At 40.2% G+C, this 20,517-nt stretch overlaps 1 protein-coding gene across 6 annotated transcripts in view; it reads right to left on the bottom strand.

The window, feature by feature from the left end:
• Positions 1 to 265: 265 nt before the first annotated feature.
• HIPK1 (homeodomain interacting protein kinase 1) overlaps positions 266 to 20,517 on the bottom strand; it is a 36,369-nt gene continuing 16,117 nt past the window's right edge. For 2 of the 6 annotated variants that reach the window (XM_048496279.1, XM_048496280.1), the window contains exons 9-16: positions 19,573 to 19,700; positions 18,143 to 18,277; positions 14,209 to 14,351; positions 13,207 to 13,389; positions 11,997 to 12,212; positions 8,335 to 8,567; positions 6,673 to 6,809; positions 266 to 6,027 (exon numbers count right to left, since the gene is read on the bottom strand). In XM_048496279.1, coding sequence (XP_048352236.1) covers positions 5,563 to 6,027; positions 6,673 to 6,809; positions 8,335 to 8,567; positions 11,997 to 12,212; positions 13,207 to 13,389; positions 14,209 to 14,351; positions 18,143 to 18,277; positions 19,573 to 19,700 — 1,640 coding nt within the window. In that variant the 3' untranslated portion in view covers positions 266 to 5,562. The remainder of the gene's footprint in view (positions 6,028 to 6,672; positions 6,810 to 8,334; positions 8,568 to 11,996; positions 12,213 to 13,206; positions 13,390 to 14,208; positions 14,352 to 18,142; positions 18,278 to 19,572; positions 19,701 to 20,517) is intronic. The other 4 variants (XM_048496281.1, XM_048496283.1, XM_048496282.1 and 1 more) reach the window with 4 other exon arrangements.

Below are 20,517 nucleotides of genomic sequence, written 5' to 3'. Positions count from 1 at the left end.
CATAAAGTCTTCCAAAACAATTGGGGGGAGGGAAATCTGGAGCTCCTTTCCTCTGATGTGATACAAATGTTTCAGCATTCAGTTGTAATTCATGTACTCTAAGCAATTTTTTTAACTTACTGAGTATTTAGTGATTCCCCCAATCTTTCCTTTAAAATATAATTCAAAGAAAGCACTTTTCAGACAGAAAAGGTGAGGTTGTTTCCCGAATTATTAAGCCATGGAGGCCCTGTGTTATGTTATGAGTCAGAAACCACCAAATATATAGAGTACAGAAAATTAACCCTTTTTTATTGATGCATTGCAATTGTTCTACATTTTACCATATTATGTAGAAAATACTTAAAATACAAGCTACTTTGTAAAACCAAAGACAAACATTGAATCCAAAGATAAACTATGTTTTCACAATGGACCCTTTTCCCATATAGTTAGTAGTAAATTTTTTAAATATCTGTATTTCCTTTTGTTAAAATGATTTTTACATTACCCCCGAAGTACATTGGCAATACAAACATAGATCAGTAATTGTCAGAAACTACCTTTATCTAGCGGCTTGTAAAAAGGAAGAACACGACCAGAAAAAAGTTAAATTCTACACAGTAAACTAGCATATCAAATACATTTAATAAAGTAGGAATTCCATTGCAATATCAAGGATTCAAGCAGAAATACTAACATTACATATAATGCACTGCTACATGTAGTGAGTTAGATAATAGTTCAAGCTGAATCTGAAATCACATATTATATAAAGTTTAGCAACAAACAAACAACTATGTTAACATGCGGCACCATTCATAAGTTAAAAATTAAAAAGAGAAAGCAGGGCTGTGCCAATCAGATCACCTAGAAGCAATTTGATTTCATGTACTTAAAAAATATTGAGTCAGAGGTAAAGTACTGCACTGATCAACTATGTGCAAGCAGTAAAGCTTTTTGCAGTGGAGTAACAGCTGTGTGGCGAGACTTCAGCTTTTAGAAACATTATAATTGGCTTAACTAATCACAAGAGTGAATCTAAGTGAAACACGTCTTTTCTTGTCATTACAAAAGGCAAATTTACTGCAACAAACTCAGCTGCAGAACTGCAGTCACACACGTGCAAGTTCCTCAGATTTCAAACAGGATATGTACACACATACAACTGTGTGACTAAATGCAGCCTCAGCACAGAGTAGAAATTCCAAATTGGTCTGGAAAGGGATTCGATTTCTGACACATATGCATGTGTGTTTTTGTGCATAACATTTTCATTTGCACATAGGCTGCACAGCTGTGAAGCTACCCATCATCTTATCTGCCCTCCATCCACAGTAAGTCAAGATCGGTTTGCACTGGAGAAAAGAAATACAATTAGGCCTCCTCCTCACAGTTGAAATAGCAAACCTATGTCTGAACTGTACCATACATACAGCTGGTATCTCTCATGAGTGAATGCTCCACCATAGCAAAAAAAACCCATTCTAACACACAAAAACAAGTTGGCAAGGAGAAAAGTTTTTGCACAGTGGCTTTCTAAGTGGCCTCTTGGTTTTCTGCAAGCAGAGGTTTTTGTTTTCTATGCAGAAATATTCCATTATGTGAGACCATGCAGAGTAAGATTTGGAAATCTGCTTCCTGAAGCAATGATGTCTACACAGGTTTCCTATTCTGTCTGCTCTTTGTAAAAACTAAGCCTTGGTAAAGTAGAATCATTAAAACATGCTGGTTCCAAAATATCTGATCTCTGGACAAATAGTTACAGTCATAATCCAGCCCTGTAGGGATACATCTTTTTAGAAAAGGTTCTGAACACTGGTGGTGTCCAATCACATTTTGCATCTTGTAAAAACCGAGGGATACTTGACTCAGTGGAGGTGAGTGGACTTTGAGGATCAAAATATTAGGTATATCTCTCAAGATTTCAGGACTTACCTAATTTGTGTTTCTCACCCAATTAACTGGTTGGAAGTCCTGGCTACTTTTATTGATTCCTACTACTTTTACAATTCTGTGGAATAGGCTTGGAATTTTTGTCTTGGATGGAAAGGCATAACTCTGCCCTTAAATGTTCTTGCAAAGGAAAGCATGGCTTACACGCCATTAAAAGGGGAGGGTGATTAAGAATGGGCTTGGCACAAAGCAGAAAATCATTTTGATAATGTTACAGCAACAGAAAGCATTTTTGACACTCAACGATGTAAAGAACTTAAACTCCTTGGTTATCCTCACACTGATACAGAGGAAGGAACTAAACAACTTGAGAGCAAGAGTACAGCAAAGGTCCACGGTTTGTCGTGGTGTTAACCAACCACTCTCTTCTATTGCCAAAAATAACACATTCCTCACGATAAAGGAAACTGCAAGGCTTAGTCTACAAACCTCTTACTTCTATTTGAGTAAGTGACCTGCAGATCACCAAAATCTTGGCTTCACTGAAATCACTGGCAAACTCCCCTCTGACTTTAGTGGGGTCAGGAATATTGCCTTATGTCATTCTACAAGCTGTTCACATTTGGGCTAGGCTATAACATGCATTCAGAAATGGGTTTTACATTTCTGAATTCTTTGTAATGTACCAAAACTCACCTATAGTCCAGACTGGACAGAACACAAACTTTTCAAGGCTGTCAAAGCCTCTTATTGCTGTAGCAATACCACTCTCGAAGCCAGTTTATTCTCTATTTGGCCAAGATTCTTCATTGCGTTATGGCAGTGGTTGAGTGAACTATAGTTTGAAGGAGCCCAGGAAATCAAATGTGGTTTATAAACACACCACTGGTTGACCAGTTTGGGTGTGCATTTTCCTCACAACACAAGTGCTACAGGTCTCAAACCTTCCCAAAAGCTCAACAATACTAGTGGTGTTACATAAATTTCTGAATATTATGTGCTTTCCAGCAGGCTCTCTTTGGTATAAAAGTTCTAACACCAAACTAGTAATATTTTACAAGGAACATCTGCTACACACACAACAGAAAAAGGTAACATCACAATATAATCTAAGGAAAAATAATTGCACGTGCTTAAATCACCTCTGCAACATCAGATAAATTTCCCAATGCATTCCCGGCACAATACCCTATTACAAATGCATCAACACCTAATAGTATAGGTAACATTTTTAGGGGGGGGGGATGTTTTACTCCAAATAAAACACTTAGGGCACAATCCAGCCAAATTCAAGTACTTTTCAAATTTATTAGCTAAATTCAGATATCATGCTAAACCATGACAAGGCAAGTTTAGCTATGGTTTGAAGTTACTATGAACTGACAAACCACAAATTGCAATTGGCTGGCAAAACAGGATCAAAACCCATTCAAATTAAATTTGTTCATCACCATGTGTGCCAACTATGTTTTGGCATGATGAATTTGAGAAACCACAGGCTCACCCATTATTCTACCTACCAAGGCTACTATAGACCAAGACAGAAAACCAGCTTATAAATCTGACCACTCAGAGGACAGAAAGCAAAAGCAGCCAACCAACTCTGAACTATAGTTTGCCTGTTATACATTTGGAAGCTCAAACCATGATTTAGATTCTAAATTATAGTTAGCACCAATCATGATTTGCTGTGATATTTGGATTGAATCACTGATTGTGGTGGGAGTTGGGTAACTTCACAGCTGAAATTGATGGGACTTAAGTGCTTAAACTTTGAGAGGATTGCGCCCACAGCTTTTAAAGTTGGCTTTGAAACTTAAAGTAACGTAATTTTGCCACTTATATATATTTGCAGTTGGATATGTTCAATGAATTGCTTCAGTTTGACGGAGAGCGGAGGGGCTTGCTGGTCCATCATAAGGCAAGCTCACTGTAAACTCTAGTCACACTACATAATCATTTAAGGCACTACAATATGGGGAGGGGAGGGGGAACACATCAGTCACACATACCTGTGCAAAACAAATCAGAAGGTATCCTTGTCTCTCATGCAGCTCCATTTTTTCTCTCTCAGTGCTACAGTGATGAGCTCTAGACGATTGCATTATATCACATACATTCCAACATGTATTAACTCATTTTGGTTTAAATACAAAGGAACAGATCAATTTCATCCCCAGAAACGTTTAAGAGTTAGACAAACACTAAATACAGAGTTCAAGTATAATCACTACACATTTTGATTACAAAGACATTTGGGATTAGCAGGAAATTTTGCTTGTTATACTTTGTTTTGATCAATATGTACAATATTTCATTTTCTGTAAAATATTAAAACACCACCATTACAAAACTTCTAAAATAGTTTTAAATTCAGTAATAAACGTTTAAAATCTGGAATCTGTGTGTCATATTTTTGCAATTCCCACATGCACTTACTGTATACAAGTCTTATTAAGAGCGCTTTAAAGTTTGTTGCCAACAAGATCCCAGAAGGATATGCTTGAAGGAGTATAAAAAATTGTATACGTCAGCAGGTTGACGTTTCGGCAATTCTTGGACACCTTAGCTAAATTAACCAGGCAAGAAGGGAAGGAAATCCCTGCATTTTTTTAAAAAAGGAATCCAGCGGCACCCATTATTTAAAAAAACCCCAAACAAACAAACCTGAAAGGATACAACCCAGTGGGCTCTTCCCCTGATTAAGTATTGAAATGAATGATCAATACACAGCTGTTATTAATTTCAATAATCAGGAGCCATTCCCAGTGGGTTTTGCTTGCAAAAAACAACACAGGCCTATGAATTTTTGGCTGAGGATCTGGCTAAAGTATCAAACCATAGTACAGACTATTTTCTTGCATACAACTCAAAAGAAATTCATAGCATCTGCAATTTAAAAAACCAAAACCACCCTCAAAAAATTTAGAGACAGATATAAGAAAGAAAGTTTTAAGGTTGAACTGGGAACTACAAACATAAAATGAACTAGTATGATAACTATTCTTGCTCTAACCTTAGACAAAACAGGAAAATCAGTAAAACCAAGAAACTGGGGAGCAAGATATACGTATATATCCACAGGAGAGGGAACAGGGAAATAACTGCTTTTGCAGAGTTCAGCTATTGCCTATCAAAAATGTGAATTACAAAATGAACTATAAAATACTAACTCAAGTTTATAAATCTGCCCTAGCAACCTAGAGTTAAATGTGCATTTTTAGTGGCAATATGGATTTGTGCAAGCTGCTAAAATAATTTAAACAAATACTAGGTAAGTATAAGAGTTATGGAAAGAAACCCAGCCTTTTCAAAGAGTCCTTGATTTCTTTTTCCCCTATGATTAACATGAACAGAATAGTTTTAAATGAATGGGGGTTCAGGCCTTTGACACTGTTTATTAAAGCATCCATAAAATAAACTGTAAAATTTTAATTTGAATATTATCCAAAAGTTCTCCCCAGTCAGCACCTGAGCTTCCCCAAAGCAGCAGGGCACCACCAACTGTACAGACTCTGATGACCATAAAGAACACAGTCAACAAGAGTGAAGTGACCCTCTGTTCTCCTTCTCTGGTTACACAGTGCTGCTGCTGAGGAGCTGACAAGATATTTCAAAACCCACTGCAGATCTCTGCATTTCTATGATCAAGATGCAAACAGCTACCACCAATCTCTGCCCCAAAAGCTACAAGTAAGAGTACTGGTTAATCTTGGTAGGGCTCAGTGGGTATCCAGTGTAAATAGCAGATCCTCTGGAAGCACCAATGTAGGACTGGGTAGCAAACTGATGTTGATACTGAGCGGGTGCTACGTTGGCAGAGGTCAGCAAGCTAGGTCCCACACTGACTGGAACCTGGTGCACAAGAGTGCTTGGGTGTGTCGCGTAGGTGGTATGCCTGGAAGAACCCTGAGGGGAAAAGAGATGCGCAATGGAGTTGGTGGAACCCAGTGTGGCAGCAGTAGTAGGTGCATAGGTGTACATGTTGCTTGCTGTTGCTGCTGCCAAGTGGGGATGCACCGGGCTGCTGTGCTGGAAGGTGTAGGGAGCCTGAGCAATCGTTGTTGGCAGGGGAGCAACATATGCCTGCTGTCTACGTGGAGCTGGGTTTCCGCTTCTCTCCTGTGAGGCCAGTACAGTCGCTTGCTGGTTCTGAAACCAAAGAGGACATACACTGAGACATATGCAAAGAGGACATATGTTGATGCTGTTCTATGAACTTTTATTAGGTGTTGCTTACCCAGACCAATATTGTTTGCCCAAAAAGAAAGCTGACTCTAGTCTCAATCCAAAAATTATAAAGGGGAGGAAAAGACTGTTTAAGTTGCTGAAACAGCACTACCAGCTTAACAAAAGTGCTGTGTTAGAAAGAGAAATGTGAAGAAAGTATACCAGGTAAGTTTGTTATCAAGCCAGACTGATGTGATAGACTCTCAGCAGTTAGCCTGATTGACTCAAAAGCTAGAAGTCACCACAGCTACCCAAAACTTTCATATAGCCAAAGGCAGCAAAAAGATGCTTCCTAGTACATAATGGTGAGAAAGTAGTACCTCTGGTGCAGAGAATGTGTAGATTACAACTTACCTCACAGATCTAGAGAGATGAATCAGAGACGGACTCAATCTAGATCAAGACTTGCACCTAGTACTTCTACTGCAAGTATCCTCATCTTCCTCAGCTACCCTCTTGCCCTCAACATGATCTGTAGTCTTTTTCCTCTGCTTTCACAATTGCTTATGTTGAAAAGCAACAGCAGGACCCTCAGCAGCAGGTATCCAACAGTACATCTCTGCTTACCTGGCTAAGGTTGAGTGGCTGTACACCATTTGCCACTGCCCGGTGCTGCCGATATCCTGTTGGCGTGATACAGCACCCGGACGATTGCCCACTTACAGATGCCACAGGCTTGGTCTTGCTTAGGCTGCTCAGGACGCCTGCAATGTCAATGACAAAGCTTAGTTCACTTTTTTAAAGCACAGAAAATGTGATTCCATAGTGCTACTTTAAGCCAAAGCCAATCTCGAAACTTTTGTCATGTCATAACTAGTCAGTTTCAGAAATGGACTTCAATGCAGCATGAGGGGCTTTTAGAACACATACCAGAGCAGTTCTTCCTATTAAGAACAAGTTCCCAGTCCTTGTTCTTAATTATAAGAGCTATACTGAAACTATTCACCAGAAAAAGCGTGGGGGTGGCATTGAAAACATTGAGCAATTTTCCCTTTGGGTGATTTTTTAAAGAACTGAAAATGTTTGCTTATCGCCTCACGTTGGCCTTTTGTGTCCTCACTTTCAGAAGTGTCCCACTTGCCATCAGAGGTATCATCATACACTTTCTGTTGGCAGCATATGAATGAATGTTGTGTACACATCCACACACACGCAATATACTGATGACTATTATGCTACTGGTTAACGTGCTTGTTGCACAATGAAAATATATTTGTATTGCAGGACTAAAATGCAAGTCAGGATATTTTTTGGAAATTTTTATTGCAGAGGTTCTATACAGTTGGAGAAAATATGCAGGGTTACTGGGGTGCTGTGTGGTTTCCGGGCTGTGTGGCTGTGTTCTAGCAGCATTCTCTCCTGACGTTTCCTGCATCTGTGACTGGCATATGAAGATGCCAGTCACAGATGCAGAAAACATCAGGAGAGAATGCTGCTAGAACATGGCCATACAGCCCGGAAACCACACAGCACCCCAGTGATTCCGGCCATGAAAGCCTTCGACAATACATTATACAGGGTTAAACACTGGAGATGCAATGCTAAGGATGGTAGACTCTGATGTCACTGCAAAGTTGTACAGAGAATTTTTTTAAGTCATTGAAGTTATAAAAATTCACATGTGTGTGGGAGGGATGGACAATTTTTGTGATTTTCCCTTCTAGGGGGCGCATTTCAGGCTGCTGCAGGTGGTGGGAAGTGGAGAAGACTCACTTCCATGCTCAGATCTTTTCAGCAGGACCCAGCCCACTGACATGTATGCACAGCATGAATCACTCAAAAAAGGAGCACAGGATTCTAATCACGAATTTATTAGGAACTATTCAGAGAACATATAAAAGCATGATAAAAAAATTCTGTAGAGAAGTGTAGAAAGATATCAAACAATGATAAGCAACTACATCTACCCTTAAGGCACAAATGGATAATGAAAGATCATCATCCACCTCCACCAGTGACCGTGAAAAATAATTCTTAACAGTAAGAATAACCCTTAAGAAAAAAAAATGCTAGCAGTGAAGAAAACAGACATCTCCAGCACAATTCTGTTGTGTTTAGGAACAGTCAGCCAAAAGTCTCTGAAACTGACAACTGCACTTGTGCTAGCCCACTTCAATGTATGAAACAATGAGGATGAAAACTATGGAGACTGATGTTCACTGAAAGCACGGTGACATTTTAAAACACACATATTCCTTCATGGTAGTTACGTGGGTGGATCAACCATACCTGAGGCTTGGGTGGCTACAATACAGTCACTGAGCTGAGTTTTCAGAGGCACAATAATGGTTCGGGAGTTAGAGCTTTCCGCTGCCCCTCTGTTTGGCTCCACAGCTGCCCCAGAGCTCCTGAGTGTGGAAAGCGCATCTGATGCATAGGGGCTGTTCAACGAGGAGTCTGAGTCAGGGGAATCATTAACTGTAACGTAGCTGATGACATTGGACCTCTGCTTCATACCCAAACTAAGAGACAAGCAATTTAATATTTAGCCATTTTATTACAACATTTAACCAAATGCATATCCATAGCATTCACAGCACAAATCTTAAACTGTGTCTCAGAACTGGAGGATACTGAATAAGCCCTCCACTGTAGTATCATTGGCAACCAACAGTCTCTCTAACTGTGGTAGGGCACTGTGCAGAAGTTCCCTGCCACTGAGAAGCTCAGCTGCCTGTGAGAGTTCTCCCTGCTGGCAACCACCTGATCTGTGTGGCACCAATATAGTGTCTGAACAGCTTACAGGGAAAGTCACTGGCAACACTTTGGAATTCCCTCACCATGGCAATTCGTCTGTCTCCCTTTATCAGTGTCTTAAGCCAAAGGGTGATGGTCTTTTTGTTTGGTCTAGCATATCCCTAATAACCATATTGGCCCTCCTTCCAGTGCTGTGTGATTATGTTTTTTAATTGAATTTTAACATTTCAACTGAATTTTCAATGGTTTTAATGTCTATGACTGCTGCCTTGTGAACCCTGCCGGAGCGGAAATGTGGCATACAAATGTTTTAAATAAAAATAAATAAAATATACCACCATGCCAGTGTATGCCTGGTGCCTGTGTGAAATAGGGTAGTGTTGTGTTATTGTCTAGGGAGGAACAGGTCTCAGTCAGCATCTTAAGCCTCTCCAACCTAGGTCAAAATGGTGACTGGAGCTGTTGGTTTTATTCTATGGGGCCATGGAGAGTAAGAATACAACTGCCTCCCCTCTCATCCATAGCCGCCCATCCCAAGCCATGGTGCAACTTAGGAAATCAACTAACTTTGATGCCTACTTAGCACTATATAAACTCTTGCCAGAACATCTATAGCTCAGGTGTCAGGTGGATGCATCTCTCTAGCCTCAAACTGGATAGACTGGTTGGGTGTTTCCATCTCGGCCTACCATGTCATGACTGGCAAGTAGCAGGAGGTTTGCTGGGGACTCTGATGCAAATGATAAACTCTCTGCACCTTGGATGGTGCTTTTTCTTCCTAACAGTTCAAATATTCCTCCCGCAGCTGAGTGGGTAACCACAGCCAGCACCACACTTGTGGAGATCATCCCATTTCATTCTCACACCAATTCTATCAGGCAGTGTGCAACTAGCCAAAAGTAATCCAATAAGCTTCTCAATTCAGCGGGAATTAAAAGCTAGATCTCTCACTATCAGTACATCCTCTGAAATATAGCATGTTGGCTCTTAACAATTTTGAAGTATTCATAAGAAGCATAATGACATTAAAACCATTTTCTATTGTTGCAACCTTGAAGTTAGTTCATCTTCCTGCTTAATGACAAGCATTACTCAGCTTTTAAAATGTTACCAACATTACTGCAAATGTTAAGATTAAATAAAAAGTACCATTTTGACATCCACCTTTGAAAGTGTTGTCATAGCGTAGACCATAAAACATGATCTACGTGTTCCATGGAGAAGGAAGTTGTATGTTAGCTCATAACTAACACTTCATATCAGAACACCCAGAATTTCTAGAACTGCAAAAAATAAGTTCTGTTTCACTCTAGGGCAGGGATGCCCAAAACTGAAGCTCAGGAGCAACATGCAGTTCTTCACCATCACTTTCAGCTGACCCCCAAGTCTATGTCTCTCTGTGTCCTTTCCCTTCTTTCTTTTCTTAATAAATACATATTTCTTTCTGGTCAGGATTAGAGGGGAAACCTTGAACAGCTCGATAGCTTGTCTGTGGCATGGGCACTCGCAAGTGGGTCTCTTCCAGGGCCATGGTTTCTTGAGGAGTACAGTGGGGTCTACAGCAAGGGAGTAGGCAAGGAAAGGGAGAAGGGAGGAAGAAGAAGGCAGGACACTGTCCAAGTGGGGAGTTCTAACCAAGCCCCTTTGGACCAGGCTGCACATGAAACATGTTCATACCTTGCCTCCCCAGCAAATGCTTCCAAGGTGAGCAAAAGTAAGGTGGTGGGGCAGCCCTGACTGAGGAACTTAGTGGGCAGTGGGCCAGAATTGGCTCTGGTCAGCTGCCACTCCAGTTTGACAGGGTGGAACAGGTGACCCCCTACCCTTAGTCAACTCTCAGTGGCAGAGTGTGGGAGATAGTGTTGATGGATCCTCTAGGGGAGGTGTAAGGAACCTCCCAGCAATGTTTTTGAGAACAGACTGATAGGCAGCCAGTTTTCTCTCTGTTCTTACTGCTTCCCTCCTCAGGCCTGTTTCAGTCTGGAAAAGTGGTCTCCCTTGGCTCTTTCTCCCCACTTGGAACTGCCTGAAGAATATATAAAATTGGGGGAAGGGGAGTGTGCTGTTGTTGTTGAGTCCCACATTCAGTTTTCAACCTCCTAAGTTAAATCAGAGTAACCCTCGGCTTCCTCCTCCTCTTTTTCTTTCCGCAGGCTCCACTGGATGTCCTCACTGGTAGTGGTGGTGAAGAGAGGGAAGTGTCCTGTGAAGGTGGCTGTTCCCTTCTTGTGTTCCCTTTGGGTGATTATCCTAGCTCGGGAATAAAAGCTCAAAAGCTTAAGGTCTTGAGAGACCTTCCTTAAACTTCTGTTTTTGCATGAAGGTAGATCATGTGGATTACAACATTCTGCTGTGCATCACCATACTCTATAATAAAGTTTGTGAATTCCAAGCCAAAGTATTGTGAAATCCTTACAAATCCACACCTGACAAGGCTAATTTGGAACCTCTTGACAACATATCAGCAAGATTTTAAAAGACTTACAGCAAAGATGGAGACTCACAATATTTCTACTAGCAGTAATAGCTAGGAATTCTCTCTCTCTCTCTCTCTCTCTCTCTCTCTCTCTCTCTCTCTCTCATTTAGAAGAGAAGGGGGTTGGATTTATACCCCCCCTCCTCCTTTCCTGTAAGAAGATTCAAAGGGGCTTATAAACTTCTTTCCCTTCCTCTGCCTGCACAGAAACCTTGTGAGGTAGGTGGGGCTGAGAAGAGTTCCAAGGAACTGTGACTATCCCAAGGTCCCCCAGCAGGAATGTAGGCATGGAGAAACCAATCCGGTTCACCAGATAAGACTCCACTGCTCATGTGAAGGAGGAGGTTATAAAACCCAGTTCTCTAGGTTAGAGTTCACCTGCTCCTAACTACTACACCACATTTTTCTCCATGTTTTGACCAGATAGAGTCTTAGGGGGAAAAAAATAATTACCAATATCTGTTTCTACCCCTTTTGTTTTTCTTTTTGGCATTTAATGTTATTAAAAAATACATTCATGAATAATTTTCACCATACCTGCGTATAAAGATTTGTAACAAAATGTGCATGTAACGATAGGTTAAGTTATGTGGCTCTAGCTAGCTATTCAAAGGACAATGCCCTTTCGCTTGGAACAGCCTGATCAAGAATTCTGCATGATAAGCCAACCCTTCCCCTCTCACTGGAATTTGCTTAAAAACTGCAATAGTGAAACTACCTTCCAGGCTTGTATTTATTGTCTTCCTCTTCATCGGTGTCACTGCGGATGGTGATTACACTGACTGGGGGACTAGGAGTGTCTGGAATTACAATTGGCTGATGCTGTTCCTGCCCTGGAAGGAGAGTATTGGAGGAAGAAGATGCAACACGTAGAGGGCTGCTCCCTACAAGTGAGTAGACTTGAGTTGGAACAGCCTCCAGGGTAGATGTTGGCCTATAGGAAGATACAAAGAAAGTTATCATAAATCAATCTACCACGGAATGGATCACAGAGCTTAGGTTCTGAAAGGATCTGTTCTAGGAATGAAAAACCGCTCTTGTGCGTTTCTTGTTCATGAATTGTGAACTTGTTGCTCATGTATTGTGGCATGGATAATCTGTTTGCTTCTTTTTGTATTTTTACATACTCTATAAGGGAATGGATCCTGTACATTACTTCCGCTCACGTGTATAATGCTGCCCTAATAATGCACAAGTAACTGAAAAAATGTGCATTTTACAGGGCACATCGCATGTGTAAACAGAAATGGGCATGAAATATTCATGAGCTCATCTGGCAGAAGAAACAAGTGAAATCAAAGCAATGGCATTTGAACAGAATCAGCAAGATTGTTCTGTCCAGCACCATTCCTAATTTGAACACAGTTGACTGGTTAAAGGATAAACATATGAATCTGCCTTCTACTGAATCCAAACATAAAGATCAGTAGTGTCTGCTCAGAGTGCGAACTGCTCTCCAGTCCCAGGCTGAGGTCTTTCACATCACCAACTACCTGATACTTTGGGGTGTTTTTAAGTAGAGATGCCAGGGATTGAATCTGGGATTGACTTCATGCCAAGCAGGTGTTCTACCAGTGAGCCAAGGTCTCTTGCTAGCAAGATGATGGTCCATCAGCACAGATGTGCCGCAAAAGCATCCCAAATCAAAAGTAAAGGTTTTTTAAAAAAATATTCAAGGAACTTCTAGATTATTAGTGGGTTTTATTTGATTCCTAAAAGTTCTTACAACAGCAGAAGTAACTGGCCTGAAGACTAAGGATTTGGCTGCCTTTTACATAGGTCTGCATATGATTTCAATACAGTAAATCAAACGAATACATATTGGAGGGAATCCCTCAGCTGTGTTTCATGTGAGTCTCAACACATTTCCCATCAACTGTGAACTACTAATGTATCTCATACTAATGTCGACTGAAAAAAGTTCTTACTTTGCGGCACTATGGGTTGGCTGTTTGTTCTTTTTTGCTGGCACAACATTACTTTGCTGCTGCCTCACAACATGAGCCACTCCAACATTCAAAGGCTGAGTTGTAGCCAGGGTCACATGGTTGGTCAGTAAAGATGGCTGCTGCATGATCGTGCTGTACTGATTTCCATGTGAATGGGGATTTCTTAAGAAACAAACAAGAAGATAATCTGAGAACACCAAATTTAGCTGCTGTGGAAAAGACAGCAATTCCCATACATCAGCAGTAACTTCAATCCATTAGTCGATCTGGTCATCCCAGCATGATATAGCCCCTAAAAGTATATAACTTGAAAGTATCACATGCTTGTTCCTAATATGTTCATATTACAAAAAAAAAATTAAGTACCTGAAACCCTCTCATTGAAAATTACTGAGATTCCATACACAAAAACCAGCTCCAAATAAATATGTCTTACATTGCTGCTAAGAGATACACAGCTTGACAGATCTTCAAGGGAAAAAAGTTTTGTACCTGCTCTACCAACCTTTATAGATGGTTGGATAATATTACAAAGCACAGGTCAGACAGAGCACCATCCTATCAGAGTTACATGCCTCTAAGTCCACTAAATGTAAATGGACTTAGAAAGGTGTAACTCTACTTAAAATGGTATTACTGGTGTCTGATTTCAACGAAGGATGTTTACCTCTGTTTTCATAATTATACCTACTGTAACTCTGAAAAACATTGATAACAAGAAATACTCCCTGGAATATCACCAAGCCCCTAATTAAATCGACTGCCTTCCCATTCCAGAATACCAATCTACTGGAAAACCCCTTGCTGCCAAATTTTTCAGAATCTCAAATACTTGTAACTTTCCATGTGTCCAAACAGTTCACAGCAGCCTGTCTTTGATTCACAAATCTTCCAGTACCTCATGATCCAAAAGTTTAAACTAAAATAATTGCATCTACCTAACGAATGTTGTTCTACTTGTTGACTTCATAAAAATCTTACCTCCAGTCTGCTAATTGCTGATTGCTTCCAATTGTCTCTGGAATCACAGCTGTAGGCTGGACAGAGTTGTGGAGCGCAACCCCTGGAAGTTGTTGCCAGGTAGATGGCAACAGGATCTGTTGGGTTCCTCCAGGCCAGGCCTGCTGCAAAACAGCAAACAGAAAAATAAAAAGATTCCCTGATTAGTAATAGTTAAAAATCGGGGAAGAAAAATTAATTGTTGAAAGTATAAGAAATGAGTAGACTGAAAACTTGCAGATAAAGGTCCATGATTGCATTTCTGCAAACAATTGCACAATGGGAAGTGAACAAATTCAGCAGAGAAACAAGTGCTTCCTGCCACACAGTTCACCTTGTACAGCACAGGGAAAATCTGTGAAGAACCTCTGGTGCTTACATTGCACTGCAGAAAATTTATTTTTAAAATCAGCATCTGAAATCCCCTCTCCAAAGAACCCAGTCAGATGCTCTGTATCCAAAATTACAAATTGGGGATAGTTTAAAGACAATGATTTTCATGTAGGTTTAGCCCCTTCTTAGAAGGTATGAGACAACTGGAGAGCTGATATGATTCATGAAAGGAAAACAAGTTTGTCCTATAATCAAGACTTGGGTGGTTTGGATTCTTCCTGGCACCCCAGAGACATCTGGGCACAGGCCAGGTGGCAAACATGACATTGAACAATGTATCGGTATCACATATGGGCCAAAACCCAGACTTGATAGCAGTTGACACTCTGGACTTATAGATATTCCAGAGTGCTGGCTGTTGTGCTGACATCAAATTGGGGTTTTCACGTACATGTGACATTGATGCATTGCACAACATAATTTCTACTCCTCAACAGTTCTCCTACTAAGCCCACTGGGACATTGCGCACCCAAAGCAGGTAAATTATTAGGAGGCAGGGTTAGCCTTGTCAAGGGATACTCATTGAGACACACTGGTTTTGTCAGGATGAATGGCACTGACTGTTCTACTACTCCCTATCATCCCAGCTGGATCTGGGAAGAAAATTACTTACTTTGTTTTAAAAATGTTTCATGCCTATGGTTGAGGCAGCAATAGCTACATCACTCCTGACCTCCCCACCCCTACTCTTAACCTTCTTAGCTGTCTTTACCTATGTGGTTCTTATAGCTAGTCTTGTTTTAGTTCTTTTATTTTGTTTTCCTTTTGTCCCTCCCTGCTTGATTAGTCACCCTGGGAAGTATGAATGATTAAAATAACTGGAGTGTCAATCAGCATTTAATCAATGGAATTTTAAATTAATTTATGTATTTTAACTGTGTGTATGTATTGTGTATTGTGTATATCTATGTTGTTAGCCACTCAGAGCCTGACTTCGATCTGGAAAGGGTGGGATTTAAATCTAATGAAATAAAACAAAATTGTTCGCGATATGGATTTGATGATGATGACGACCCAAATTCTAGCAGGGGTTTTAGAGTCATGCTGTCCTATATCTCAATATGGCAGCACCCAATGCTTATATTCAGCACAAAATTAGCCATTGCAGAGAGAGTCACAACCTCCCTCCCTCACCTATTAATTTAGTATACAAGGCAGCTTCACACACAGCAGCAAGCTGCATTCTAGCATCCCTGCCTGCCAACTTGCAGAAACGATTTTGGTACTAGGCTGGGAGAAGGGTAATGGGAGTTCAGAAAGGAAGTCTTGAGTTTGTAAAGTTTGAGAAATGCTGTATGAAAAATAATTCACTGAAGAAATGTTTGTACCCCTGCCTAAAGAGCTGAAGTGGGCAACAACTAGAATCTGTGCTTTATCAGTAGTGGCATCTTACCTTTGGAATGGCCTGCCTTCTAATCTTGCCTAGTGCCCATCTTACTGTCTTTCATGCACCAAGCTTTTTGTCCAGATTTTTAACTAAAGGGCTTCATCTTCTGAAAAACTATTATATGATCTGCTTCTAGCCCAAGGACTGTTTTATGGATTTTTTTTTTTAGACTGATCAATTGATGTAATGTTGTTTTTATGCCCCTGGCTTGTTTTTTGATATAATTTATGTTTTTAAAGAAATGATTTTGTGGTACTTTTTCCTTGTGAGTCACCATGAGCAGGTCTCTGGAGAGGCAGGATATAAATCATCCAAATGAATAACATGAAATAAGTTCTGCAGTAAAATATTTCTAGAATAAAACACCCAGGGTCACACAGTTCAGATGGCATATCAATGAACCCATGTTGTTTTAAATTGCATATTTCTGCAAGTAACCGAGCCACTTATTACAAATACTGGTTCCAAACAAGAAGCCTTCAAGCAGAGAACTGCTAACCCCTCTGCCGACACAAGCAGAATAATTAAAAAAAGAGAGAATTATGTTAAAAGTCACACCATGCCTCTTTCCAAAAGCCAACACCTGCACAAGACAAAGCAGAGAATTTAATACAGTGCGAGATCTAATGTCCCAACGGGAGGCAGAAATCGGGCCTTCCAAGCGACGAACTGTTTTGACAAGAGGAGGGACAAAAAATATGCAAAGCTTAGCAAATGGCTAATGCAAACTTAGATGAAGCAGCAAAAGGGAGAAGTGTTGAAAGCACTAAAGGTGAGCACTTTGCAAATAGTGCAATTTGCTTAATTTGCATAATATGTACTAGGGTCTCTGAATTCCATCTAGTGCAGCATATACACAGTTCTCTCTCTTGGCAGTGTCCAAAAATGGACTAATCACAGTAGTTTGGTGGGTTAAAAAGCCAGCTTGGCTTTTTGATTGTAACTAATCACAAAACAGCCTTTTAGGATCTATTATACACAAGCTTGAGAATTCAACTGTCAGACTAAATATGGGAGGGGGCAGAAGGGAGACTTTTGAGATCTTTAGTGGTCCCAAGCATACAGAGCTAATTAATCCTCCTCTCCTGCCTGCCTTCTTTCACTGGGGCACAAGTGCCAATTCCACTGTTATTCTTTTTGATGAGACCCTAGCTTTGACTACAGCCAACAGTGCTCCAGAGTTTATCTCTGTTGAAGCAAACGATGCTCATGAATTATCAGTTTAAAGCCACAAAAGACAATGATGTACGTAACAAATGAAGTGTGCTTTGCAAGACATGTGAGGACACCAGGATTTCAAGTGCACTTAGCTTCACTGATCTGATTCTGGAGTTTCCGATTGACTGTTTTGGGCACCTACAATGTAAATTCCAATGTAGGGACCAGACAAATCCAGAATAGGAGGGGAATTATTTTTGAGTACAATGCACTTCTTTTAATATTCCCCACTGAGTTTAAGAAGAAACTAGCTTGAGGAAGAGTTTATAAGAGCTCACCTTTAATCTCAACCAAGAAATGCAAAAGGAAGCAAAAGCATTGGTGGGGAGCAACATCTTTCTAAGGATGAAGCACACTGCCAATGACTGGTCAGAGTTAATGAAAAGGCCAGGGAGAATCAGGGTCATCATTGTTCAAGGGAAGTTAAGAAATCTGGATTGTAAAAGCCATAAATTAATAAAGCATTTGCTGGTATTAGAGGTTTTCAGTGCCTGAAACATTTCTACATGCAAAGAAGCTAAAAAAATTATAGCAGCTAAACTTGTCACGTTCAGGCAACCCAAGTACCTGAGCAGAGTAAACCAAATGGTCATCCCCTTTGTTTTCAATCAATAAACATAAAGATAGGAGAGTAAAGCAAAGAAGAAGTACAATTACCACTCTTCTCGGATTAGGAGAAGAGCACTATCAGCATACTAGACTAGTAAAGAACAACAGTCAATGGATCTGGATTCTGTACACAGCAACACTAAACATCAGAGTCAGACAGTGCTTCAGCAATGTTGGGGAGGAAAAACAGCAAGACATTAAGATGTAGCAAGAACACAGCCACAAGATGGCACATGCTTCCATGCCCTCTGCAAGTCTAAGTTAAAACAAAAACTCCGTTAGTGAACACAATCAAGGGAGGCAATTACCAGTACTGCAGCCGTCTGTTCTACTAGCGCTGGCCGGCCGGCTGCGCAGTTCAGAGTAAAGGGCACCGCATACTGCGGCGTGATGGTGGCTACTTGAGGATGAAGAGTTGCTACCATTAGTGGTGTACAGCTTCCCTGAAATGTAGATTAGGCAGTGAGTGAAACAAATGTACGGAGGCAACAGGGCCAGAAAGGCTTTCTCCCCAAGGATAGACTAGTGGTGCTTTTGAATGCCTTGAAGAAAGTACGCACAGAAATCTATATGCGTTTAACTTAATATCATCAAAATGCCAGAGATACTAAGTAATCCTGTATATTAATAAACTGTTTGTGTTTAGTGCAGTTGGGTCAAATTGTATTCATGAGTAGGTGTCTAAATGAGTGCAAGAAAAGCCTGGAAACACGAGTCAGCTCCTAAAATAATTGTATTCTATTCTACAGCCATGGAAGTGTCTGATTTTTAAACCTGAGGTTTGTTATTTTAACATAAACACAACAATCATTGCCATCCCTGTGGCTTGTAAACATTTCTTTGAAAATACAGGATTATTCAATTATCACTGTAATTGTACATTACCAACCCAACGTTTTGTTAAACTTTGCATTTGCTAGTAGATTGGAATCATCTGTTTGTTGCGTCAATAAAGAACATGGAAAGAGGTTTGTGCAGAATAGCTGGACAGCTTTCAAATGCCTTCCACAACACAAATAAGGGTACAACTTACAATGCATCTTTAACTGAATCACACCTGACCTGAACAGTGCTCGAAATGATGTAATTCTAATGCCATGCCAAAGACTATCAATTTATGTTGGTAAGTTATTTGGGCAACTGTCAGGATTCCAGGCTCTTCTGTTTTGGAACACATATCTCCATTATAAAAACAAATTAAGAAAAATACAACCATTTCTGGAAGCAAACTGCCCTTTACTTCTGAGTAGAATACAAAATGAATTTAAAGTATCAAAATAATAAACACAGAAAATGATGTGAGCAATCCCTCATTAATTTCACAAAAAATAATCTGTACTTATTTCTTCCTGTTGCGAGTGTAGGGTATTTGAAAGAGGAATTTAACTAAACAAGACGATATGAAATCTTTCACTGAACTGAAACATTTTCTTATTGAATACTTATTGTAACCATATTCTGCCACAATGGTAGATAGTGATATAGTACCTTGTGAATTAAAACTGCCTTAAGATTAGGAACTGGTGCACTTTCTATGAGGCAAAGCTGCAGGTCAAAGGGGTCAAAGCACAGAGGTGTTCTAGACAAAGAAATAAACTACTGCCAACCTTTTGCCGCATTTTCTTCACTGTTACAATGTAGGATTCTATCAGTGAATGCAAGAGAACCAAGAATTTCTGATTCAAATCTGCAATCGAGAATATACCAATGGAACCATTTAAAGACATATAAGACTCACTTTTACCTGTGTGAGAACTCCTGACTGGATCTGCAGTGGCTGAGCTGCCGGTGCCTGTGGCACAATTGGAACAGCATTGTCCATCCTGACAGGGAATCCAGAATGCTTTGTTGTCGCCTGAAGACCAGCTGTTCCAAACAAAGGACAGGTCCTGGTTATTTCTTTAACTATCCCAGCATTTTTTCAAAGTCCAGTTCCCAAGAGCCAAAACATGAGGAAGCAGCAAAAAGGTTGCAAATGCTAATACATGAAAAATTTTAATTCCACCTACTACAATCATGAACTTCCTGTTTTTTGAAAATATGAAATATACCTAGTTGATTGTGTATTCAATCATGTACTTTCCATGATGCTCAATTTTATCTACATGTATACAGAGATGCGAAGGCGTAAGGAAAAGGATGGGGAGAGTCCCTCTCCCTTTTCCCTGTTGACTGTTTCCCGGTTTTTGCAACAGTCATCTACTAGTAGGATCAAATTGATTTAGCAGTGTAGGATAGGAAGTAGGAGTCATAAATAGGGAAATGGGTTTTGAAGCATCAAAATACCAATGGAATACTGAGCAACAGCAACTGCTGAAACCCCCTGGGGAACACATAATCTTGTATTTTTTGCTGTCTGCACAATATTGAGGCTGAATGAGGTAACAATACACCAACAAGAACAAATTCTTTTTAGTACCCATGGAAGAAACTGTAAGCTGCAGAAGCTATTTCATCACACTGTTCTATTAGTACCAGAAACAACACAATGTCTGCATTGCCTAAAAGTCAGCTCAGTGTGAGACAACAGACCAAGCTTTGTCCTTGTTTTCTTCCCAAACCATCCTAAGATCTGTGGAGATATTTAATAGATTCTAACATGAGCAAAATGGTTGCTCAGCTGCACATTTAACTGAAATGCCATCTCATCCTATTTCTGCCTGCTCCATTAGTTTCAAAGCAT

The sequence above is a fragment of the Sphaerodactylus townsendi genome, linkage group LG05 (genome assembly GCF_021028975.2).
Source record: "Sphaerodactylus townsendi isolate TG3544 linkage group LG05, MPM_Stown_v2.3, whole genome shotgun sequence".
Lineage (NCBI taxonomy): Eukaryota > Metazoa > Chordata > Lepidosauria > Squamata > Sphaerodactylidae > Sphaerodactylus > Sphaerodactylus townsendi.
This window is presented reverse-complemented; position numbering and strand designations above follow the sequence as displayed.